The 27,214-nt window shown below is 41.7% G+C and overlaps 1 protein-coding gene across 2 annotated transcripts; it reads right to left on the bottom strand.

The window, feature by feature from the left end:
* Positions 1–781: 781 nt before the first annotated feature.
* On the bottom strand, positions 782–27,064 carry ZDHHC7 (zinc finger DHHC-type palmitoyltransferase 7). 2 transcript variants are annotated; one of them, XM_064519762.1, is made up of 9 exons: positions 26,747–27,064; positions 23,763–26,118; positions 17,103–17,188; positions 14,222–14,544; positions 11,261–11,385; positions 6,049–6,145; positions 5,486–5,567; positions 4,104–4,234; positions 782–3,028 (listed from the first exon to the last, which is right to left on the bottom strand). In XM_064519762.1, the coding sequence occupies exons 4-9, from the start codon at positions 14,525–14,527 to the stop codon at positions 2,852–2,854; spliced, it is 918 nt and encodes a 305-aa protein (XP_064375832.1). In that variant the 5' UTR covers positions 14,528–14,544; positions 17,103–17,188; positions 23,763–26,118; positions 26,747–27,064; the 3' UTR covers positions 782–2,851. The 2 variants fall into 2 exon arrangements, with proteins under 2 accessions (XP_064375832.1, XP_025948360.1); XM_026092575.2 differs by lacking the exons at positions 23,763–26,118; positions 26,747–27,064 and adding an exon at positions 22,986–23,352.
* Between the last annotated feature and the right edge of the window lie 150 nt (positions 27,065–27,214).

Raw genomic sequence — 27,214 nt, forward strand, 5'->3', positions numbered from 1 at the left:
CATTTTGAAGACACATGAGTAACAGGGCTTGCCACTTCTTCATTAACTTTGAAAGTATTTGCTTATTAACCTTGTGCCAATAGAAAATAGTGAAAACATTCACAGATAAGTGAAATCAACAAACAAAACCCCACACTATTCTTTGGATTTGTTTGCAACAATAACAGCTTCCTGTCGCAACAGAAATAAACAGCTTCCAGCACTCCCTTCTTTTGTGCCTTTGCAGACCTTGTTTCCTCCTTGTGCTGTGTCGTTGGGTCAGTTGCTCTGTTTACAACTCCAAAATTATAAGCATCTGTCTGAAGTGCTGCTTTCAAGGCTGCAGAAGTAGCTGTCTTCATATCTGAAACTACAGAATTAGGGGGGAAAAAAAAGTTAACATTTGGACAGAAAAGCTAGGGGGTCCAAACCTGTGATGTTTCGCACAAATGCCTTGACTGTGCAAAGCCAGTTGTATTAGAGTTTTCAAATAGGAAGCGTTCCCCGTGTTCTCCCGCTGGCCGTAGACAAACAGGCACTAATAAAAGATAAGCAGTTACACAAGAGGACGCAGAAGGTGAAAAGCCTATGAGCAGCTAAATAGTTAGCATAATTTAAAACCCACAGTAAGGAAAATGGAATAGCATCTTTAATTTGAAACAGTAGCAACTGTTACTCAATATACATGTAAATAGAGATCAGAAGCCAAATGATGCAAGACTGCTACCCTGAAGTTCTTATAACCCGAATATATGTGAATATGCACATATATGTGCAAAAAAGTGACATATACAGAGGTTAATCAACTTTAAGACTTCAATTCATCACTTTATTTTTTTTACATTAAAAAATTACAATGTAACAAGGGTCTGAAAAGCCAAGTAAACTTGATTTCACACACGCACACACTTGCTAAGTCACAGGTTCAATTGCTTTAAGTGATATTTTCTGATTTTCATCAGGATATTTTATTAAACAATATACATATTAAGAGCCTCATGACAAAGCCAGATACATTTTCTCCCAGTCTTTAAGATGTGCAACTGAATATGCAAAGATCCTTGTGGAACTTCCAACTTTTCCCTCATTCGTATGAGACGCACAGTTTTGTTCATTTGGCTGCAATTTCATCGGATGTGCCCACCTAGAAATGCTCCAGTATTACATACCATCTCCCCCAAGCAAAGGGAGCGTTTTATACAATATTGCACAGTTTTGTTTGCAGGGTCATATCTAATAAATGGATCCCTTAGTAAGTTCACCCACCCAGTGGTATAAAACTTGATGAAGCTGGAATCAAGATGCCACAGACAATTACAAAGAAATGGAGAAGCAGGTCACCAGAAAAAGAAAGTACAACTTCTGTAGTAAGTAAACTTACTAATACAAGATTCTTCAGCACGTTGAACTGCTTGAGGTGGGACAGATCATCAGTACTACTGGCAAAGCAAAAGCAAAGACTGGACAAGTTTAAGGCAAGTCCCAAGAACTGGGAGCTGTTTACTTCCTAGGCACGATTTCGAGCTATGCATCGAGGCTCCTTTTTTATCCTTTACATTGTTGGTAATTTATAGAACAAATCAGCAATAATACAAAAAATATTCTAAATGTAATGTTTAAATAATCCACTTCTGGCTGAATTTCATTACTTGCAATTTACAAATATATCTTAGCACTACTGTTATTTGTCAGGCCCACATAAAGCAGTTCTGGATCTATACTGCTCTCTTCTGATTTTTGAAAGTAGTTTTGATTGGAAAACAGCTAAATTAAAAATAATTCCCTCTCTGTTGCAGATTTTTTCTCTTCTATGCTTAAGATCTGTTGTACTTGAGAAGGAGGCAAGCTCTGTCAGCACTAGAAGAAATCTCCCTCCTTCCACTGATGTCTTTGTTCAAGGGATCATTAACAGCTTTCCTTCTACGAAGAGTCTGCAAGGGGCAGAGCAAGACCTTACAAAAACAACCATTCTTTCAGTTAATTAACTCCAGTTTGCAGTACATTCATTTTAATCCCACACGTGAGGATACAGTCACTGGTCCCATTTATTCCTGCACAGAGGACTAGATACCATGCTCAGACCCCTAAGCGTAAGTTCCATTAGAATCAATGCACTAAGAATTGGAGACACATATCTGAGGGCAGAATTTGGCCCACTGTTGTAAGTTAAAAGTATTGTTTACTGAACCTTTAGAACTTACCTAAATGCCATACGAGATTAGTACTGCCAAACACGAGACATGCTTTTGTGAGCCTGGGAAGACATTTGGCAGGGGTGTAACAGTGCCTCTGACGTGTTATGCTGCCATGTGCACAAGTCCCTTAAATCATTTGCATATGAGGAATGTGTGTCTGAAGTGGGACACAAGAGTACAGCTCTGTTTATTAGGACAAGTTGAAATATAAATTAAAATTGAACAAACCATTATTCCCTGAAAACTGGATTTAGCAGGCTGGGTCTCATTTGAGATCAACTTTCATTATAACTCTCTTCCTTATGATTGACAACTGCACCTAAGTACATAATTTTTATAAAAACACACAGGTAAGTCCCCAAACATTTACCAAATAAAAAGGGTTTAACAAAAATGCATAATTAATCTCATAAAATAAATTACAGTAGCATGACAACATTTGGCTTCTTTAGTGTGACCACGTGCTTTTTCTTTGTCATCTTGTTGTTAAGACCATTACAGATCCAGTTTGTGTCTCTGAAAGTTAATGAGATGTCTGTGACAAACGTATAAAACTCTGCTTGCTACAAGCAAATGTCTGGTATCAGCTTCACCTGGTCACAGATTATATGTAGACAGCCTTTCTGGCCCCAAATAAATATTATATAGTATTCTTGCAAGTTCCAGCATAGTTAAACTCAAACAGAAAACTCAGGTCCTCCTTTCTTTGCTCTCAGTAGAAGTCGCCTGATTCGAAATCCTGCAAAAGGATTGATCCACAGGAGCGAAGGCTGGCCCCCGAAAACAGACTTCATTCCTTCCCAACGTAGTCTCCTCTCCCACGTTGGCTTTTCACTCTTCAGTCTTTCAATCTCCTGCAAATAAAGACATGCAGTGACACACTGAAGTCTACAGTTTAGTGAAGTGTAACAGCAATTACCAAAAGTGATAGCTATTTGGCATTCTTTTAATTCATAGCTAGTGAGCAGATTAGTTTTACTGTTATTTATTTAGCAAAGAAGAAATAAGCATGGCTGATTTAGCCCTGCAAGTACAGAAGACTTCGAACACAGAATGAATATGAAACAGGTTGGTTCCCCCCCACATATCCCAAACTAAAAGAAAAAAAGAATGACCAGAAAGGCTGATGTGAAAGCTAGAAGATCAGCAAACAATACCCCTATGCTAAAAGATGTTTACTCGGTTAACGAAACCAGGCAAGAAGGTTTCCAGGAAGATTCTTTTACTGCAATTACTGAAGCTAGGTATGCTTTCCCAAGTGCATTATTCTGATCATTTTTTGTACTGACTTCCCACTAATGAAGGCTGGATATTAACCAACTGTTTTTCAACTCGGTAACACACAAAAGCTCTTCAATACATAACACTATTCAACAGCATCAGATGAGAAAATTCTGAGCAGCCGCATTATTCAAATTCCTTATGTTTCCAGTCAATTATCCAGCACAAAGAATGCCCTTTCAAGGCTTAACACTGCAGACAGAAGCAGGCAAGAGCGTCAAATGTCCAAACTATATTTATATTTTAATAAAGTACAGCAAAGCAGAAGAACAGCATGAAGGGCTGATATTAAGATCGCTACTTTAAGCATACACCTGAGGGAAGTAGTCATTTCTTGTAACACACATTAAAAATGTGACAGTTTAGAACTACAAGTCCAAAATAAAGTCAGAAATTGTGTAATCTGTGTGGCTGAAGACCTAGCTATAAATTATATGTCAGAAAAGCAGATAATGCAAGAGTATCTGTCACAAAGCAAACCCACAAACATTTCTATTCTTACAACAGTAGAAAATAAAAACTATGATTTATTTCAGATTTTGGCTTTCTCCAGAATAAGAGCCCCCCCCCCCCCCCATGCAAATAAACTACACCTAATCACATCTTTCCAGTAGAATTGTTAAAGCATATGAAAATAGTGGTCCTTACCGTTTCATCATTGCATATTGAGTGAATTTGGGTGCCAAACATGACTGCAGTGAAAGTGAGAAACAGAAAACCCTCAAGGCACAAGAAGATCATCAGGATCACAGTTACAGGTGGGGAGAAGTCACTGCATTCTGTGAAAAAGATAAGTGTACTTATAAAAAAAAATCTGAAGAGCAAGTCCAGAGTAATATACATCCTCTCTTCAATAAACAGCAATAAAAGCTAAGTAGTTTTGACACTTAAAACAGTATTTCACCACAGTTACAGCAAATTTTACTGTCTATCACTGTAGCAGCTTTATTTGCTGTCCAAGGAAATAAAGATTTTAAGAAAGTTACACTTCTGGCTTTCTATACAGCATGTGGTACTGCATCACTGAACTCCTGCCTCAGTATGTCAAGGCTACAGCAAACGGGATATCAAATAAATGTTTGCACAAGACTCTTTAAAACAGCACTCGGAACTGCACACGTACAAAGATGACAGCAGCTTGAAGTTTCATGCATGACAAAGGTTGTAAAAACCATCACCACTGTCAGCTCTGACTTGCTAATTAATCCAGATTTTCCAACTTGCTGCAATTTTTTTTTTCCTTCCAGCATCACACAAAGCAGTAAGGTTATGACTTGCACTCAGTCACATCTCTGGAGATCCTCTGATCAACTAATTAACTCTGTTAATCAGTTGAGTAAAGAAGTGGGATTACATACAGCAAGTAGAATTTTTCAGGTTAAAAAAAGCTACTAGGTTACCATCCATTTAACAGGATACTCAGTGAAAGCAGTCATATGGATTCCCTTGTTGCTTTAGGTACTGGGAAGAACTCCTGATAACCATCTTCTCTCAAAGGCACAAGGTCAGCACTGGCATATTATTGGAAGCAAGTCAGAGCCCTAAACAAACAACTAGGTAGGAAACAAGCTTAAGTTTCAGCTGTTCGCAGATCTGTGGTGTGACACACAACCCAGCTGGTAGCTTCAGCTAATATGGTGCTGAGATGGTTGAGGCCTGGGTACCCGTTTTCTTCCTATTACAGAGGTGATAAATTTTCTCTGCATGGGAAGCAAGTGACAATGCCTTTGACAACCACAGCTCCCACAGTGAATGATTAAAGAGAGAGAGAGAGAGAGAGAGAGAGAGAGAGAGAGAGAGAGAGAGAGAGAGAGAGAGAGAGAGATGGAAGACTTCGTAAATCTTTAAAAATCACAGCTCACCTAAGCTAGCTGGACTTATTGGCAAACAGGTACAGAAAGATTTTCAGGACCTCACTTTAAAAAGAGGAAAGTCCAATATTTCTTATATGGGGTTAAAATAAGTGGAACGCCATGACTTTCCTTTAATATCTGCTTGATTATGCCGGTGAAAGTTAAGTATGTGCTTACCAGTCCACTGCCCTCGGACACAGGAGAAAAACTGAAACCCACACAGTATGAGCGCATGAGCTGAAATTAGGGCTATATACATCTGGAAATAAGAGAGAGTGCTTACGTTTGACTGTTGCCAGGTAGTAAACCAGACATTCCTTACAGCCAGCCTTCACCACTGTACAGCGAATGTACTTTCCTATTTCCATTTTTAATTTAACAAAATGATGTAAAAACAAATTCTAATCAAGTTTGAATCTAAAAATGTGGGCAACTAAGAAAGCGTAAAGATTAGCTACCTCAATCAATACTGCAATTTCACCAACTGTTACTATATAAAACACAGTAAAATTAGGTGATTTAAGATAACAGCACTTTACAAAATACTAATTAAAATGAATACGGGCAAAAATGTCTTCCTGCATAGAAAATATCTTGGGTAGAACAGGTGGAGGGAGGGAGAAAGCTGTTGTGCCCATAGTGTAGTATGTGCCCATACTACTCACTAATAAACATGACCAAAATTGCTATAATCAAGGTAGATTCATACTGGGATCAAGCTGCTGTTGATTTGCACTTACCGTAAACAGAACAAAGAATCTCTGATTTTTCTCACCCACGCAATTATTCACCCATGGGCAGTGGTGATCCATCTTTCGAATACATCGCTTGCAAATACTGGAGGAAAGGAAAAGAGACTTTTGTAGCAAAACAATACTGCACATGTTTTAATGTGGAAATGAGGGTACCCAGCAGCCAAAAGGTAATGTGCAGAAATCACCTACTTTCATGATGAACTGTATGACGGTGATTTTACCAACACTGTATTTGCATTTCTTTAAAGAAACCTTTTACTAACTTATGCCTCAGCTTCTGCCTATATAAATCAGACCACAGGAAAATTAGTATTGACATGTTCTTGGAAGAGGATCATTGCATATCTAAACACAGAATCAAGCACATCTAGTAACTTGTTTTAGACACCTGTGGCACTGAATGAGCAAAACAGCAATCCTTTCTAGATGCCAGATTAGAAAAGTAAAACCTTCCCTTTTAGAGAAGGTTTTAAGATAAAGTAATTATTTCATATTTACAGACTTTCAATGTATAGATCTGGTTTACAAGTCAGAAACAGCAGTCTCATCAAGAGAGAAATTTTCCCTCTTGAGGCGGTTTTAACCAGCCACACATCTCTAAACATTCAGAACACTTGCAATCAAAATTTCAATCAAAGAATAGCTTACAAAGTCACACCTCACTTCTCCAAAATAAAATACCTTCCCCCCCAAAAAATCAACTATAAGCAGCACACATTCTTTGCCTGCTTGTTAATGAATGCTGTTAAACATTACTGCTCTTTGCTAGTTCCAAACTAAAGGCTTACTTTCTGCAAAGATTTTAGTCAAGCTTATCACCAGAAAGAAAAGGCAAATATTTCAGTAACTTTTTTTTTTTATATTTGCTAGGCCATGAAGCATCGGAGGGCTCATTTCTCTTATATTTGTGTCCACCTGCAGCCAGACAAAAACAGTCATACAAGAGGAGCAGAACAGTTACAACATAGGTTGTGCTGAATAGTTCAAATGATGCTCATGTTTTGTTTCCCTAGTTTTGTATTCAAGGTAGCCACACACACAGTGTTTCAAGATTTTCCTACAGAATATCCGAACAGTTAAGCATTTTCATTTCAGCAGATATGGAGTCAAATCAGCCTCACATATTCAGGTACTATTATTCAAAATCCTCTGTTATTAACACATGCTTATTTATGTATGATTCCTACAAGTGCTGCAGTGACAAACCATGAAGCAAAACCAGACGATCATCACTAGAGTTCAGAAGGGAGGCGGGGGGGAGGGGGGGGGGACCCAATACTTAAAAACCATTTTATGCCTAGGAGCAGCCATATATGCATGGTGTAATTCAGCAAGAAGCAGAACATACTCCTGCGCGGGTAATGTGAGAATCCCAAATCTCCCCCTGCTCCTCAGAAGCTCCCGTTGTCCTGAGCTATCACAGCCCAGCCTCTATATTCCCACTGCTTCTCATTTTGTGGACATTAAGGACGACTCATCTTCTGATGGAAATTACTTTTTAAATAGTACCAGTTACATGTAAAAAACACAATACTATAACCAAACACTGCAACCATTCCCTAGAGCAGAAGAAACAAGTATGATTCAAGACAAGGTGTTCAGAAGGCTCTCCAAAAAACACGTTTTCCCTTCTCAGCTTGCCAGTAAGTTCAGCCTCTCAATGACTTTCAGAGCTTTGTGGGAAAGGTGGGCTAACTATAGCCACCATATCCATGCCTCAGTGTAAAACAGTATTCATACTGTCACTCCAAAAAGAAAATTAAAGCAAGTACTGAGTGAAATGAGATTCAAACAAGCCAAGCACTGAAGGGCGTCAGGTGGGCAGGACACACTTTTCCTCATTCGTTTTCCTCTCGCAAGCCCACTCGGAGCTCTCCGAGCCACCAGCTGCCTGGAACCCTGCCTTTTCCATCTCTAATCTAACACCACGCTTCCACGAGCGCTTCCAGCCAACAACCTGGCAGTGATGCTCAAAAAGCAGTGCTGCCTTCTTCCTACCCAGGCCACTTGCGTCGTTCCCTGCCTTGTCCCCGCAGCACAGATGTCCGTGCGGGAACAGTTTGGGGAAGTCAGGCCATTAGCTGGAGCCTGGGTCATTTCCCGGTGCAGCTGCACAGATGCTCCCGCCTACACAGGCGGCAGGAGCAGGATGGCAGCGCGAGCAAGCAGCTGCACGCAAAGCGAGGACTTCTCCAACTTGGGGCGGCTGCTGCTGAATGCCTTCAGGGAACTACAGGTGCCGCTTCAGCTCTGAATGCCAAAGCTGGTGTTCAGAAAGACACAGCTAACGGCTGAGTACTGCATTTCAAAGACAATAAAAACAACAACAAAAAAAGAGAAATTGGTCTGGAGAACAGAATTTCACGGATAGACCGATGCAAACATCTCAGTGACTTGATTCTTCACAGCAGTTCCCATACACAAACACAGGAGCTCCGGATCGGCTGGAAACAATGGCAGCTGCTCTCCTTCAGTGAAAATTAAATAACATTCACTTAAGATAAGTCTCTTCCTTATTTTGAAAACGTTAACTTTGCGGTAAAAAATGAATTTAATGTATTTCTCTGAAGCCAGATATCTTCGCTGTAAATAAAGATTTCTTGTTGTTTTTTCCCACCACTAATGTGTATTATGAAACTACTTTTCCTCCTCAAAAGAACTTCTTGTGCAGTGTTGCACAACAATTTTCATAACTGCATCATAAGAGCCTCTTCTGTTAATAATTTACTACTCAAAACATGCACTGCGGCTTTGAGTGCAACTATTTCACAACAGGAACCAACTTCAATTTTCATTTTCAAGTCTCTTCTATCAGCAAATTGCCACTTCGACTACTTGGGACTAGACCACCCTTTTAATGCTCTTGGAATGGGTTTGTAAGCCACTAAAAAGCTGGCAGCATAGCTGAATAAACACTTTTTCTCTTTGGTACACTTCTGCAATGCTAAATCTACGGAAAAGAATCAGATTCTGGTAGCTGATTTCCAGCCCATTTCCTATCAATGCAGGTAAACTCAATATTCAACATTCAAAAAATTACAAAGAAACCATCCTTTGTTTTTCTTGAGAAAAGGTTAAGAGCAGCTCATAGTAGCAAATATAGTATGGGTAACAGTAACAAACTGAGGCAATTAAACCAGACAGCCACGGGCAGAGAAGAACATGTGAGCAGGCTGCCAAAGGCTAGGCACACACACTTTCAGACTCTGCCTTATCACTTAGGTACCTTGTGAAGCCAGTTATGTGCTGTCTAAGCATCAGAACGCATCTCTTTCACCCCTGTGGAACATGTCAGTGCATTTTACCAAGGCACAGAAAAGTATTTACCTACAAAGTTAGGTCCCTAACCCTGGGATAGTGAAAACAAGCCCTCTGAAAGCATTACAGATATCCTTCATTACAGACACTACCCGTCTTGTTCTGCTTTAACAAGGAAAGTCTCGTGAACTCTTGCTATAAACAGCATATTTGAAGTCCCTATTTAGATGACTCCTCCTCCATGAAGAAATAATAACATTTCGATGAATACTGCCCTATCTGTGATCACAGGCTGCTGGAACATCCAAGATAACACAGAACCTGCTGGGGATGCTGGCCCGGATGCAGCCAGGTAACTCTGCAGGGCCTGCCTGAAGCCTGTGCCGTTGTCAGCTCCAGGTCTAGGAGATAAACCCTGCCTACGCAGAGCCGCACGGGCTCCAGGCTCTCCAGTACTCCAGCTTCTCTGCTCACACACAGAGCTCAACACACGATGTCTTCGTTTCAGACGTGGGAAACACTTTGGAAAGAGAGCTGCAAAGTCTCTGTGGGAGCCAGCCTGAATCTAAGACGAGAAAATTAGCAAGATCCAACCCGCACTGAGCAGAGCCTCTGGGGTGTCCCTTCGCCACATCCCAGGAGCACAGTGCCAAGGCATCCGAGCAGCCTGTGCAAAGCTGTCCTGGATCCCCAGAGCGTAACAGCTTATATTCTGCCCCAAGAAAGCTGCTGTGCAGCTCCGCACCCGAGCCTGCCCTGCGAGCGGCACACCACGTTCGCACAGCCCTCTCTGAACTGCCAAAGCCAGCCAGGACCACGCTCGCTGCACGTAAAGCTGAGCCCGGTATCTGCCTTCGTGCCACGGCTAATCTGTGACCCAGATAAACTAACTGGAGATAATTCTATACTTGCCTATTTATATATAGAACTTTTCCCTTCGCACTCCAGATACAAAACCCACTCACATCTGAGATAAAAACAAGATTTCAGCCTCAAGGCAGAGTAATTGTAATGGAAATAGCTCCTCAGCCATAATTTTCACACAGATAAAGTGACAAACACCGAGACATTTAATTTAAAAACCACAAATTTGCAGAATACTTTTAGAGTCCTGACAAAACCTTCGCTCTTCTGATGGGCACCAACTCAGAGATGTAAAATTTAATACTGACACACATTTCAATGCACATCATTCCTCACACCTAGAAAGAGCCACCAGAATGATAAACATATTTATGTAAGTCTTGTGTATTATGTGAGAATTGAAGATCGATATGCCTGTATAATTACAACAAATGTTTCCACAGTGGCTGAAAATTCCAAAGGCTGAGAATTAATTAAAAAAAGGATAGATTCACTACCTTTTACATAACATGCTAAGTCCAAATGAACATCACTTTTTTCCTTACTAAAATGAATTGTCAACAAACAGAAGCACATTTAACTGATTATGCATACCACTCTGGGAAAATAGGCTACCAATTCACATATCATTTCAAATGAAGTATGATGAAGACAGGAAGAACACAAACTAAAGTGGTAATTTAAAATATATCTGTACTTTCTAAATTTAAGATTGCAGGAGTCATTTCTTACACTGGCTTCTATCAAAGTTCCTTGAGATTTTTCCATTTGCCCTGCATTATCAGAAGCATGGCACAATAATTAGAACGATGCACAGGAAAAATTATTCACAGATGAAAAAAGATTTACCACACCACAGTAAGGTTTTAAAAACTCTTGACTCTCTTGCTTCTTTCCCCTGATCCACATTCTTTTCTGATCGCAGTATATTACATATACAAGCTATTCTGCAATACATGAACTTGAAAGTTTATTATACAGTAAGAAATTTGTGGAAAAAGTTAATACATAAATATCAGGAGATTATTCCCGAGACCCAATAAACATAACTGCTTTAAAGAAAACTATGACATACCTGCAATGGTGTGCACGTTCAGGTTTGATACTACAGCACTTTGGACATTTGTAGATCACTTCTCCTGGTTTCAGTTGCAAATTATCCATGTATTCTTTAGTGGCATTTCCTTTGGGTACAGCCCCCTGAAATCATTTCAGTTAAAGGAGAGAAAGCTTTCTAAATGATATGAGAGTGTTTAAAAGCACATTTTACAGATTTCATACCAGTCATCTCAGTAGAACTGCTGAAAAATTAAGTTACTTAAAGCTAGTCTGCCATAAGCCAGAACCACTTCCAGATGAATAAGTTACCTCTGGCTGATCTCAAATTGTTTCACTCGAGCAAGACACATCTACGACCAAGTATTAACATAATTCTGATAGAACCTGCAGTTACCAGCATACCTAAAACAAAGGAATACACATCTTTACATGCAGACATAAGCACTATGGGTAGAATATTTGCGCAGAAGTTACTCTGAGCAAGCACTGCTAAGAGAGACATGCTTTCTTTACAGTGGCATACAAGAACTGTGAGGTTCTATTATTAGGCCAAACCATCCACAAAAGTTAACTCAGCAAAGCAAACTACTTGAAAGATTTTTATTTTGAACTCTTCAAATCCAAGATTTCGCCCCCGCTACGTATACAACTTCTCTACAATCATGAGTCATCCGTTTTTCCTTTACATTTAAGTTTGTAGCTTGGATGCTGTTGGCACGAACCACCACTGCTTTCTCACTGTCAGCTTCTTCATTCTGCACCCAACGTTCCCTTCTGCTACTGTGCAACTTTGTGTAGCTACATGGTGAACAGTGGAAGGAACCAATCCAGAAGAAAAATAATCCAGCAGGAAAAAAGAGGTTATTTTTTAAGCTGATTAGTTCTCTGAGCTGTTCACCATAGCGCTGCATAAACAGCTGTGCTGATATACAGAGGAAGGTGATGAAAGAACAGGAATAAGCAGGATTGCCTCTTCCAATAACAATATCAATCTATAGTCTTGCAAGATTGGAATCTAACTTTGGATAGCAAGAGGAAAATAATGGAAATTACCATTGTCACTCTGTTTATATAGCTAAAGGCTTATCTGCAACAGGAAGCGATTGTGAAATAAACTGGGATGTGAAATGAAAGTGCAATGGCCTTTCTGCACTAACTCCTGCAGGAGTTAGTATTATTTCACGCAGGAATATCCTTCTCCAGGTTGGCTTAAGTCATCTGCAACATTCTGTAATTATTTCTCAATGAACAAAAGCCAATGGCAACGTCATTGCATTATGCAGTCACCTTAAGGAAGTTTTTGGAACAGAATTAACCAACTAGCAGACATTTCACATTGAATTGCAAAACACCTCTTTACCTAAGCAGAATGTTTTTGTTGCCTATGGGATGGAATAACAACCTTGCCTGAGACACAGTCCAAGTTCTGCCCCAGAGGAACTCTTGTGCACCAAAACAAAGCTCTCTGGCTAAGTGGTGCTTAAAACTTGAGCCAGCTGGCTTGTGAATGGGTACAGGCTGAAAGAGTGCTTCTTAAACACTCCTGCTGCGCTGCTGGAGTGTTTTCTGCAGTATGAGTGTTCTCACTGAAGTCAGGAAACTGCTTCAGTGTGGGCATCACGAACTACCTCAAAGACAGAGAGGACTCCTATAAGCACAAATTCATCCAGTTCCAGATAAATTTACGCTTATAAAACACAGCTCATGAATTCACCTATTCACCTGTCGATAAGGAATAGGTCCATGCCTTCAGGCCATGCCTTTACTGCTTTGCTGACAAAAATATGCTTTATTTCCCTAATATGTTTCATAATCTCACACTATTGCCAATTCCTTTCAATGAAAAAATCTATTTTTATACTTATGATAGTATGTTATAATTCATGTGTTTTGAGACAGTTTATTCCTTTTCCCTTCCATCTTTATAACACATTGTCTTGCCTTCTACATGGGGAGTCAGGAGGAGGGGAGCAAAGAAAAAAGACAGTGATCCATCTCAAATTCATATTCCTCCATAAAGAACAACCTGGGTCTAGGAAGACACTCCAGTACATATTTTTAAGCAATCTATCCTTAAGCTATTAACTTTCATAGCTGTCACAGCCTGTAGAAGTCAATGTCTCACCACTGAGTGTGAGCTGAGAAGTGAATGAAAGATCTAGCAAACCATTAACTACAGCACCCTGGTGTTTATTGGAACACTCCCATAACTTTTAGATATTAACTGTTACTGTCACAAAATCTAAAGAAAATTGACTTTTTCCTTCCCTCTGTCTCCAGATATCTTCCCTTAAAAATGGGAAATAGATTTTAGTAGAAAATAAACAATTTCAACTCTTGAAGTCTTAAATTGACGAAGTCCAAAGAAATAAATCCATTTAAGACCTCTCACATCTACACTGTTCCAACTGCATGCTAGTTCAGCTTAAATCTCAATTCCCACTGAGTCCATATATTTAAATGCAATAACTTACGATGTAGTACTTGTTACTTGGTATCACAGTATGTGAATGAGACTCCAGCACACCTACCTCTAAAAATTCTTCACATTCCATAAATGGAAGATATATTTCACATGATACAACAGGATGAAACCACAACTTTTTATTAGGTTTTGAAAATATTACTAGGAAAAAATGTAAGAAAATATAGGACAGAAACAGCTAAGGCTTTAGTAGCTTCCTCAGAGCCTAGGTTAATATTCAACAAAAAAAAAAAAAAAAAAAAAAAAGTATTTCTCAGGAGCCTTCCTCCCCGATAATTCTTTTTACACTGCCTGCTCCTCAAGTCAAAGCGCATTTATGGTTCATTACCAGAACAGGAAAAGCACAGATATAATCCCTCCAGTTTAAGGAATGTGCAACTAACACAACTAGTCCTATCAGGAAGGGACAGACATCACATCTTCAAATTTCTCTGCAGCTGACTGAGTTACATGAGAGAAAAGTGCAGTGTCAAGGAACGATTGCATACTTACTGGATCAGTTAGCATAGTTCTCAGATGAGATGACAAAGCTAGCACTGCCAAGCAGTTAAAGAGAACCCCGTTGATCACAGAGTACCAAAAGTCTTTGGAAGGCAGCAACATGACAAAAGTCACTACGAAGTCTGCATAGACAACCAGAAGCCATGTCATTATAGCACAGACCATACCACAGCCATCTCGGATGAACCAAACCCTTTCTGCCATGTCGGCCTCTGAGGAGGAGGAATCGTAGCTGTCATTTTCAGCAAGAAGCGGGTGGTGCTCAACATCACGGAATCTGTGCCCTGATGACTGCATGGTTTTCTGGACTTGCCCTGCAGAGACCAGATGCCGTTATTATGCATAAAGAAGCCTGAAATACAGCTGCTGCCATTTTTTTATAAGATGAAACATATCTTGTTAATCTATTTTGAGCCTGGCTTTTTTGATCAAAAGCTGCTCTATGATTACATAAAGCTGAAATATTTCTGTAATCAAAAGATAATCATTTACAAAGTTTCATCAAAAATTGGTTAACTGTTTACTAAGCATTATGACACCATAACTTCACTTTTAACCATACAACTTCAGTGTTTGACCAAGAGAGTTGGGACCGGTTTCATTTCCACCTTGCTGATACCTGTAAACCATTCTTCTGTTTTCATTAAAAATACAGTCTCCCCCTTTTATCTCAAAAGGAAACAGCAAAGCTTTCATTAAATTACAGCTTATGTCTCAGAAACTAGCGAACTACAGCACCAGGCTGCTGTCTTTCCAAACTGCTCCAGGAACCCAGGGAAGAGCAAAAGAAAAACAAAATGGAAAAACACCTGTTCCAGTTAATTGTTCACAACAAAAACCAGCATGTTAGAAAACAGCTAATTTTTTTGACAAAAGTGCTTTTGTGTTGGAAAAAAGCCTGTTACAAAAATGTATTGGACAACTGACAAAATGGTCTCAATCAGATCAAACTTCAGGGAAGCAAATGGCAGTGGCTGAATTAGCACAGCAATGGATTACATGAATCAGATTTTCAAAGAACACATTAATTAATTTAGCTTCATGAAAACCCTTTTAAGGCTTTGTTGTTGTTGTGGAACAAATGTGGAACAAAAACAAGACTTGAAACCTTTATAGTTTTCATGAAAACAGAAATATTTTCCAGAGATCTCTAACAAGCAAAGATATGGAATGGCAGTATTGAAGTGCTATCAACAAGCAGGAGACAAATTATAATTTAAGCATTAGGCACCGAGAATAGCCTGCTACCTTAGAAGTTACTGTGCTTGAAAAATCCTATTGATTCATGCTATTAAAGGCCATGTCTGAGAGAACCTTGAAAGTGTTGTATTGATTGGGGATAGCGAAACAGAAGTCTCAGTTTTTTTCCTGCATTAACAGTAGCCTCTACATGACTGGCAGGATTTACGACACTAAGTTACATGCCAAGGTCTTGAGTATAGTATCACTTTGCTAGGCTCAAACGGTCAAAGTGACCATTACCAAGTAAAGAGACTCACATGTGAGGTAGCTTTCAGATGAAGTTATGTATTTTTAGATACTTTAGTTCTGGTCACTTACTCTAGTCACTAAGGGAATGCAATGTTACAATTTCTAGTAGGTAGATCATGTTTGCTTTCTATTCAAACTTTTTTTTAAATTATTTTTTAAACACAAAAGTCTCTTCTCTTACTAGAATGCAGCTATTAAACCACGGATGAAGGCAGCTGCACACTAGAAAAATGCCTTAGAATAAGCTTCACCTTCCTCATACACAATTCAAACCTAAGTTAACCTGGATAAGTAATGGCCCTCTCTTTTCAGCTACTTAAAGTCACTCAAATCTTTCTCAGTGTTTACAGTTAACATTACAGTGTACGCCAATCAACTTCCAAAGCACTCTGGGACATCAACCATTCCTTGTGGTCAAGACTTGTAAAAGAAAAGTCAAATTTCATGCCGACTGTGGAATTAGCAGCTGGAATATGAAGATAGCTAAGTAAAAACAGGTATTATTTCATCAAAAATGGGCACATAAAAACTTAGAAGTTCTTGTCTGACTCCCCCCACCACCCTGCCAAACCCCCAAGGGATGCATAATAAACTTTCAAATAAGCCTTAAAGCACATGAAAGCTGACAGTCAAGCAAATTTATAACACACCCAAAATACCCACCGAAATGCTTCGAAGAGCCAAACCTTCTTTAAAGAACTAAGTGGCACTGCTGCAGAAAACAGTCAATTACAGTGCTTTCAGATGTTAGCATTTTGTTAAAATATTTTCCATAGGCAATTTTTTTTTTTTTATTTAACTGAAATTTAGGGTAAATTCAACTAAATTTCTAATGGCAAAAGCATTAGATTTTTCAACTTTTTGGTATTGTATTTTTTCAAACTTATGCTTTTGTTTAAAAGGTCAATACATAAGTAATTTTGAAACATTTCTCCAAAGAAAATTTTAATATTTTTCCCCAAAGAGCTGTCTAAAATCACTTCCTTCTCCCCCCGCCTTCCTGCTGCTCAGATGTTTGGAAGTGTTTGAGAGGAACCAACAAACCAAAAAAATCAAGTTCCTCATTCTAAAGCTTCATACAAATTTTGAATTCCATCCATCTAGGATGTAACATCTTAGCAGAAGAAATATGCAATGATTTTTCCATCAAAGCAAGTCTTCAGCAGTTCAAGTCAACAAGTTATCATAGTCCAGAAAATGCATCATGAAGATGCTGAAAAATCAACAGTTCTGCACAGACCATGACAAATGTGAACTTTTGATTAATTTTGCAAGCAACTATTTCAGTATGAAAATGAAATGGCATAAAGCTACTGTATTCATTTTGTTTAAATGTATTAAAAACAACAAAAAGGTAAAATAACAGGAAAAAAACATATACCTCACAAATGTTTTGTATGTTATTCTGACATCATGTCCTTCCTTTAGGCTATACTAGGATATGCAGATAGTCATATCTGGTGTAACCTGAAAAGACATCATCAACAAATTGGTTAGTAACGCGTTATTGCTTCAGGGAATTAATGTTAAGCACAAATAATGTACTATGATAGGACTACTTTGAAATATACTGCACATATAGCAAGCAAACTTTTGACTGGGGAAAAAACATTATAGATTGTTCTTTATGTTAGCTTGATCAATCTACAAAACTCTAAACAGCAGGATGTCAAATAAACCTGTATATCACTCCTGTTCATGTTTTTTTTTTTTAAGATGAGTTAGATATGCATATTTTAGCATTACAAAGTAAAGTATCCAAAAAAGTATTTCTTTTGCATGTTTGCCATTCCTGTATGATAAAAAGATACAGTATCAAAAAAAGAAAAATCTTACTCCACTGTCTTCAGAGCTTAGAGCAAGGCGCTTGGTAAGAGCTAATGAGGTATGAACACGCCTACTACTATTTTTATAATTGTAGGATAGGCTAGGAAAAATTAGAATAGTTTTAAATTTAATTAGATTGAGTTGTGGCTACTTTAAAGTAACCAAGCTACTCTTTCCAGAATCTGCATATAAAAAAGATTGCCCAAAATTATGCCTATGGAAATGTGCACTTAGAAGATTCTCTTTGCTAGAATTCCATCACATAGGCAAATAATAATTATAATATTACTTATGATATACAAATTAGTAAAATGACTGAAATGCTGGCATAAGCTGTTCTAACTATGTTTAATTTTACAACATGAATATTTCATGAACTTGAGTCTTAAATCACATTCTTTCCTTTTTACAAGGATGTAATACCCAAACCCCCCACACAGTGTGAAGTGAGAGATCATGATTTTAAGAGTCTGGGAAATTATCCCTTCTATAATGAAAGGAGAGGAGGGGGAACATACTTGACTTAGAAAACTAAGTACTTTGAAGTTTGAAAATTTTAGCAGTTGAATTTCAGAAGTCACCGCATGGCACTTGGAGCAGGACTGCGGCACAGAGCCCTGAGCTGGATGTCTGTTTGGAGAAGGAGAACAGAAGAGGTGTGGACCTGAAGTCCTGGCTCAAAAAGCGGACAAGCACACGCATGCCGCACAGAGTACACTGCTGCTGCCGGCACTGATTCCCGGCAAACTAGGTTTGGGACCCCCTGTGCAACGAGATCCGAGTGCCATTGCCACTGTCTCACCCAGTCCTGCCAGTGCCAATTATAATGTGTGTCTTGTGATTAAATCCCCAAGAGGCAGCCAAGGAGGATTTTCTTGCTTTGCTTTATACAGCCCAGGATGAGACGACGAGCTTGTAGAAGGAATTTCAGATTTGTATCTGGCTAGAAAGTATCTAGGTTTATTTTCTCAGTTATTTTACATTACTTACATTAACTTCCTGACACAGCGACTTCATTCTTTTATTTGGAACATTAGTTTAAATTCGTATTTTGATAGTAATAGAAGGATTCTGCTATTCAACAGCTATAGCAAATACTTAGCCACTTCCCATTAACTGAAAGCTTCTGAAACTAGCTGTTCCAAAAATTATTTCAGAGGCAATATTATTTGATGGGGTTCTTCACTACATGTTTTCAAATTTTTACAGTTTGACCTTCTAATTACACCAAGACAGATTTCTCCTGAAAGTGAGAAGGTTCCTGTTTTATTTAAACAAATTTGTGTACTCTACTGCAAGCCTACACGGCAATGCAAATGCTTATTATGTACGTGTATCCGAGTGAAGCTACTGACTGCTTTTTGTTTTCCTTTATAAAGAACCTTTTATACCATTGTTAAATAAGTTTTCACAATATTGTGAAGTTTGTAATCATTAAGCTGTCATTGACATGGCATTTTGTGGAAGCTAAGCAGAAACTAAAAAAGAAGATCGGCTGAACATATCACATTAAATTGCAATGCTACCCACCCATTCTCTGAGTCAGGGATGACAAGAAATAGAAGACATGCTAACCCTCTGCAGGTGAAATACTAAAGTCAGAGTAATCATTTAAAATGAATAAGACAGAATACATTGACAAAACGGCCAGGTTCATGATTTGTTCAGTTAATTCTCTAACCCTCAGTACAATTCCGTTCAATATTTCAGTGTGTCTCGCAGCATCAACAGTTATTGGTTTGCATGGAAGAGCAATGCAGTTTAGCTATTGTAATAACACTAATATATTCAACATATTCCATGCAAAATGTTATCTGATTACACAGATGATTATCTTAAACCTAATTTCAACTCAGTTCCACCCTTAGATGTTACCTGAAATTCTTGGACGGAATATGTCTTTACTGTCTTGCACCTCACTGTTACTGAAATGCAGGCCCAAAGTGCAGAAAAACTACTGGAATAACAATGATATTCACAAATGACAATCAGGCTGCTTAGAAAGCACATGACAATATAAAAACAACTACGGAAGAAGTTATTACAAACTCATGATCACTGGTAAGATCGTCTTGTAAAACGCCTGTTCCTAATGCATTTAGGGTTTTCCAATGGGGCTAGAGAAGATTCACTGCATCAGCAGTTCTCCCTTCTCCGAGTTTAGCGCAATAAGGATACTGAAGGCTTTAGGAAGATGAGAGAGGAACTACTTTAACACAAGGTCCATTAAAGTAAGGAAAGACCAAAAAAAAACCACCCCACTTTCAGGTGAAGCACAGTAAGTACAATCCTCTTCTCTGCTGTTTTTGAGGAAGAAAGGAAAAACACTGTTCTAGAAAAATCCACTCCTACTGTTTTACAGACATACAGATAAGAACAGATATACAGATAAGAATAGAAACACAGATTAAAAATCCATTAGTTGTCAAAGCTTACATCTTTTTTGGTTGCTTACTTTCTCAAGCTGTGAAAGGGACAGTTTTGAAGATTGCTCCTTTCCAGTTACAATGCCGTAAACAAAATGCCTTTATTTCAACTTTTCTGATTGCGTACTGATAGCTCAATAGTTGTAGGGCCGCTAACAGATACCGCTTACGTATGAAGGATTTAAATCCTACCTAGAAAGCACAGGATCAAATCAAGGTCAAACAACTGTAGTCTCACCAAAACGTTATAGGGTGAGCAGTTTCAGTAACACCAAATTTTTTAAATAAATCAAATGGGTAAACCTAGTACTGCATACAATTCCAGGGACAATGTGGACCATTCATTGCTGACATAAAAATCCACCAGTTAATGTCTAGACATAATCATGTTTAATTAGATGACTAAATTTTCATTACAGATACAAGCACTCCAAACTGCAAAGCCGTTTAATAAGTAAACTGTGGCTGCTTTCAACTTCTGCTCAGCGACTGGTTTAGCAAACAGCCGCACTGCAAGCATCAAATACACTACTCCAATAACTACATCAACCAATATCTGTATTGAAAATCTTTCAGCTCAGCTCCAGCAGCAGCCTGGCTGTGGACAAGGAAAGGTGCTAGAGCTCCAAGGTTGAACTTTGTCAGAAACCACAGCACATGCAAGAACTGCTCAAGTTGCAAGTATTCAGGAGAGCAAATCCATCAACAACAATCCCACATCAGCCCTGACACGCTCAACTTTTGCTGTCTGTAATTACAGAGATATACATCTGATGTCCAGAACCTGGGACATAAGCAATACAGCGCACCAGTGTACACACCTCGGAAAAAGAGCAGGTTAAGTAGCTTGTGCTGGCACCCAGTGATATCACCCCAAAGTGTCATTGCCAACTTATTCTCAAATCTATCCCATGTCCTCAGTAACGTGTCCTCATTAATGTTATTTTACAGTGTAAGCACACAAATAATGTGATGCTGTTTACAGGTAAACACCTACCTATGAATTCAAAGGACAATTTTCAGTGAGCAAGCATTTAACATGGTCAAGTTTAAAGCTATTTTAAAGATTCTTCTTATACTAATCTCTTATTAGAACTTTCCAAAAGCAAGCACAAGGCCATAGGAAAACTCTGGAAGTGTTTCTTTTCAACTCTGAAAAGAAGATATGCTTCTACAATCTCAAAAAAGGGAAAAACTGAAGTACTTAAGTATGGACGTTTTACTGGAAAGCTGGTCATTTAATTACTTATGTCTTTATGTTAGTAGTATCTTATAAACATCTCAAACCACAGCACTGAGAATTCTGGATAAAAAGAACAAGTTGTGCCAAATGAAAGAAAAATTATGCATGTCTTCAGAACATATATTTATAAAATGTATTAATGGACTTTGCTCATTAGCAATAAACTTGGCAGGTTTGCAACACCAAGTTAGGTTTCAGAAAGTACCAAAATTCCAAATAGGATCTGAGATATTCAGTAAAGCATTTTTTTGATAACAATTCTCTCCTCTCACAGATGTGGAAGTCAAAAAGGATATATTTCACGGAACTTCAGCGCCCACCAACAATACGCACAACCCACCATACAATATGTGATGGGCTCAGCTCACTGGGCTACAACAGCAAGGAGAAAACATTTCTGAATTAAAGATCACCCTTTAACTGAGAGAAGGACACAGGCACAATCTATGTCAGTAATGGCTGGGTTTCATATCCTAGCCAGTTTCAAACAGGGACACAAACAAATTCAGATTAGACTCCAGAAAGCTAGGCATGTACACATATATCAGTTTTGTTAAGTGAAAATGGAAGTTTTCCTCTTTTGCCAATAACAATTGGATGCACCAAATTCTACTCCAGAGTATAATTTTCCATTCTAATTTTTGTATTCAGCAATTTATGCTACTTCACTTGAAGATAGCTTGGTTATCCCATTCACTGATTGCACTGCAACATCAGTCTGACAAGCACATTTTTCCACCAGTTACTATATCCACACCCAGACGTGAGTCTTCCATCCAGGTGCCAAAACATAACAATCAAATCCAGACTATTTTCATAAGCATGCCAGGTTCTTCAATTGTCAATATTGATTAAGAGAACTTTAAAGTCCATTTAATGGTCTTAATGGCTCCTCACATCTGATACATGTGAAGTCTGACGGTTACTTTCCGTTCTTTGTTTTCAGATTTTTGACTGCTGCAGTACACTGTTAGTTTGCTTCCCTTAAAAGTTTTATATCTCCATAAAAGGCATAAACAAGAACTTCATCAGCTATAGATGGTACAAAATACATTAAGTCAGAGCAAAAGGAAGAAAGTTTTTAGAGAGGTGAGAAGTATTATCAGTTTCACTTAGCCACAAAGAGTTTTCAGCTATTAAACTCTAACTATAAAACTTCATATCAGTTTCATCTACTGATGAATCAGTATGGCACCCTACTTGATCTGAAAACCTTGAAAGTCACAGAGCATCTATTTCAAAAATTTAATTTAAACCTGCTAACGTGTACAGCCCCAGTGACTTCAACCTAATTATGTCTTCAAAGCAAAAGGCTACATCAGTGTAATTCCGTACTTGAAACCATTACACAATTGTATATGCAGCATGGAAAACCGCCAGGAGTCTCCCAATTTTTTTTCCCCCTTATGGCACACATCACACACCGGTCAGCACAAATCTCCCCCTCACTTTGCAGGGTGCGGAGCGTTTGCACTCCCGCTTCTCGGACCTGCCGCCTGCCCCTCCAGAAAGGGGGCAACCGGCACCCCGCAGTTCAGCCAAACGGCCCAGAGCCGGGATACGGCTGAGGGCGCGGGGGGCCCAATGGCCGCTGCCCCCCGTTCCCAGCGGAGCTCGGCCGCCCTTGCACGGTGGCACCGGGGACGCTTGTTCCCATCACCGCGGACAGGCCATTTATTATTGTTGTTATTAAATAACGTGAAAGCCGGCGGGAGCGCAGCACACACCCGCCGGACCCCACCGCACGCCGCTGCTCGTCCCCACTCACCTTCCCCGCGGCGGCGGCGCTCCGGCCCCGCGGGGCCGGGCCGGACCGGGCCTGCGCGGCGGCCGAGCCCCGCCGGCCCCTCGGGGACGCGCTGCCTCGGGGGGGGCGCGACGGGGGGGCGGCCCGGCGGGTAGGGCTGGGTTGGCTCAGCGGCGGCGGCGCTGCTCCGCTCGGAGCGGGGTCAGCTCAGCGGTGCGGCGGGCCGGGAGCGGGAGCGGGAGCGGGAGCGGGAGCGGGAGCGGGGCCGAACCCATGCCGCTGGGCCGCGGCCACCGCCGTGCCCTGCCCGGCCGCTCCGAGGGGCGCCGAGTCCCGGAAGCGCCGCGGGAGACGGAAGCCGGGCGGCCCGCACTGCGCAGGCGCCGCGCTCAGGCGGGGCTCGCCCCCGCGAGAGCTGCGCAGGCGCCCGCGAGCCGGGCGGGGGGGGGGGGGGGGGGGGCGCCTCCCGTCGCGCGCATGCGCGCGCCCGCGGCCGGGCGTCCTTAGTGCCGGCTGTACGGCCCGGCGGCGGTGGCGCGGCGCGCATGCGCACGGGAGCCCGCCGGCGGCGTGTGCAGCGCCGAGCACCGCAGCCGGGTACGCTGGAGCCCGGCGCGGCCTCCCCCCGCCGGCTGCCTCCTCAGGGCGTTCCCTGAGCCCCTTGGTAGAGCCAGGCATCATTCCCTCTCAGATTTATTTATTTTGTAAAAAAAATCAGCAGCACCTCCAGCTAGCGGGGCGCCGTCGGCAGGGCCGAGGGGCTGCGGCTGCGGCTGCTGATCCCAGCGGTGGATTTACCAGGTGGTGCAGAGCGAGGAGGCAATTCCCCAACGGGGACAGTGAGAACTTCCCCTATTTGTATCGATGCAACGCAACAGGGCTCGGTTTAAACCCTGTTCGTATTATTATTCCAGCGATACGGTTAAAGAGTGTCAGTTTTTGCTCCATAAGTCTCCCGGCTATGTGTTTATGCGCTTTTCTAATTTTTTGCATTTCCTTCCCCTTCTGTGCTGAGATCTCGGGGACTGCGGGAGAGCTTGCTCTTGCTCTCAGCCGCCACGTGTCCTCTCTGTCCCGACGGGCAGGTAGGTTTCATGCGCGACGAGAAACCAGTTAGTCCAACGGCAACCTGCCTGTGGAGGCCACGCGATTCGTTTAAATCAGGGTGTATAAATGAGGCAAAGTCACACCCGAAGACCTGATCTTTTTCTAAAGCCTCCCTTTCCCTGCGCGGTTTAGCTTAATATAACGAATATGTATCATTTATCCAGAGGTTAAAAAAAGTGAAGGAAAGCCATTTTCTCACGGACATGCTTGTGGGGTGCGTCGTGGCTGGTTATAACGAACTGAACTCTTGATGAAAATTTTTTTGCAGGTTGGCTGACATATAATACTCCGGAGTTACAAAAAACGTTAGGTTCTGCGGGGTTTTTTTGGAAGTATCGGCTCGACAGGACTGTGCGTGTTGCCCTGGCCGTGCTGTTATGTGCTGCGGCAGTTCCCGCTCGTGCTTTGGCAGTAAGAGCCTCTCGCTCGGCTGCGGTTTTGCAATCAGTTCGGCGGAATCGACGTTTTGGGATCTGTTCCCACCGTGTAACGAGTGCGTTTGCCCACTGGATGGTGCCTGACTTACTGCTGCAGCCTCCAAACCCGGCGAACAGCGACTGCTCCTCCGGGCGCCAACGCGCGGAGCAAAGGTGCACGGACAAAGCAGCTCCTTGGATTATTATTATTTTTTAATAGCCACATAATGGCAGGTAACCTAAATATCGGCTGAAACCAAGACGGTCTCTCCCAGACCCGAGCTTTCTCCAGGCTGAGGCAGGGCTGGACGTCGTGCCGCGCATGCGAGTCCTGCCGTCATTTGCCGTTATGTCGCTCGGAAAACCCAGTTCCGCTTTGCAGGTCGCAGAGGAGGAGAGGCTGTGCATTTTCCTTTCTTTTTGGCTTTGCTTTGTGCTCACGCACTGCTGGGAGGACTGGCTAGTTCGCACGGCAGGGCAAAAATCTTCAGAACCAGCTTGGACCTGAGAGCTACCCCCAGATTTAGCACATCTGTAACCTTGATTTCGAAGCCATTTCTTCCGACAGGGGAGAGTCCTATCAGCACCATGTTCGTTTGTCAGGCCGAAGGATTTATAAGAGGCAGTGCTGTTTGAAATGCAACAGAGAGTTTAATGGCCAATATTGCAGATGCTTAAGGGCAAATCAGCAAATTTAGGCTAACGGGAAAGTCTTAAATTCAGCTTGCTTTCTATCTGTATTTTAGCACTCTCGGTTGCAGGTTTCTCATTTCCTCCTAAACTTAAAAAAAATAAATCAGTCAAATGTTTTCCTCCACAAGATGCATATATCACATCTTAGGCAGAGTTGCTTTAATAAACCCAGTGTTGTTTTTTGCCATGCTAAAAGCACTGCCGGGCATGGCGGGACTCAGACTCTGCTGGGAGTCCTGCGCCTTGGGACCGCAGCCCACAGCACGCTCCGCTGCCAAGACAAATCGCTTGGCACAGATAACTTCGAGTCCTCAAACAAATTACCTAAGAAATGGCAAAACGCACCGCTGCCTAAAGCAAATTGTTTCCCCGCTTCCTGTTGTGGTAGGAAGGAACAGGGCTTATCTCTGCTGCGGACTCCCCCGGGACAGCCACGGCGTTTCACCCGGGCACTGCGTAGGCTACGGGATTTTTCAAATGCTTCACGGAGCAGAAGCACTTATGAAATATTCCTGCCCCTTGGGTCGTGCCCTCCGAAATGCAAACCCTGAAAGTCGAACAATTTGTATACGGACGCCAGCAATTTGGCAAAATTTTGCAGCAGAAGGAAAGGAAGAGCTCACAGGGACATGTCACTTGTCATCGGCCCGCACCTCTGAAGCTGCTGATGCCGATGCTGAGGGTTTAGCTAGGTGCAGGCTCGTAAAGCCCCGAAGATGTCATCCACGTGGATTTGTTTTCCTAGTGAATACTTTGTGCCAATGTTGTATTTAATTTCTAATTAATGAATGTTACGGCAGCAGCAACTGCATCCCGACTGGCAGAAATAAATGCGGACCGTATCGCCTTGCTCCCCGGTGCCGTCTGCCTTCCAGCTCCCGTCCTTCTGCTTTCGATTCGATGTGGTCCACGGCCAACGACGGCCCAGAAAAAGGGAACTGCGTAAAAATAAGGAAACTTTTTAAGAATAAGGTGAAAGGGCCATCTAAGGCGTGAAAGGCTGCTGAAGGATGGATAGAAACACGATCCTAGAGTAAATGCATGTCAGTACCAGAAAAGACCGGATAAATGGCAAAAGCAAGCTGGCTTGGCTCAACAGCAGGGCTAAGGAGGTTATTAAAAGCAAGTTGCATCTTTTCCAAAGCTGAAGTTAACCTTCAAATGCAGAAAATGGAAAGAGCCATAAACTGTGGTTGGTTAAAGGTAAAACACAGTAAAGGTGGTTATAGAACAAAATTGAGAAACAGTTGTCACAAGACATAACAATGAATGAACAATATGAACAATAAAACCCCTTTTCAAGGAGCAGAGAAGTCTGTAGAGCTAACACACCATCGAAACACTTGCAAGAGGTGAGACCGCTGAAGAAAGATGAGATTAGAGAGATCCTTTAGTCCCATCTTTGTCCAAAGCAAGAAAAGCCAGGCTTAAATCACTCCTGAGAAATTAGGTTTAAGGTAGTGTAGGGAGATGAAACAGTTGCTAGTTGCAAAAGGAGTAAAATCATAAATACATCTTTTGCAGCCAGCCAAAAGCCACCAGAAATACAGCTTTTGGGAACGGTACCTGCAGAAGAGGCTAGGGGTGCACCTTCCCATCGGATGCCCACCGTGGTGTTTCGGTGGCCTGGCTAACACGGGCTGCCACCTGGAGCAGCCCAAACAGGACCCGAGCTCCAAGCCAACGATGGGAGCAGCGGCCGCAACCTCCGGGGAAGGGCGGCAGCCGTCGCAGCCAGCGCGGCCCGCGGTGCCCGGCGCTGCGCACCGCACACCCGCCTCCCTCGCACCGCAACGGTGAACCGGGATCGCCGCGTGTCCCTGGGTCGCCTAGAAGAGCGGCAGGCCCCGTCCAGGCAGCCAGAGGACCCGGCCGCCCTCCGCCGTGACCGCCTCCGCTCCGGAGCGGTGCAACAGGCTCGGCTCAAGCTTCGCCGGGGAAAACAAACAAGGAAAAACATCAGCTTCCCAGAGCGCACAGGGCCAGGCCCCGCGCGGAAATGGGCGCAGCCAGCCGGCAAACCTGCCCTTCTGG

Source organism: Dromaius novaehollandiae, chromosome 13, assembly GCF_036370855.1.
Source record: "Dromaius novaehollandiae isolate bDroNov1 chromosome 13, bDroNov1.hap1, whole genome shotgun sequence".
Classification (NCBI taxonomy): Eukaryota; Metazoa; Chordata; class Aves; order Casuariiformes; family Dromaiidae; genus Dromaius; species Dromaius novaehollandiae.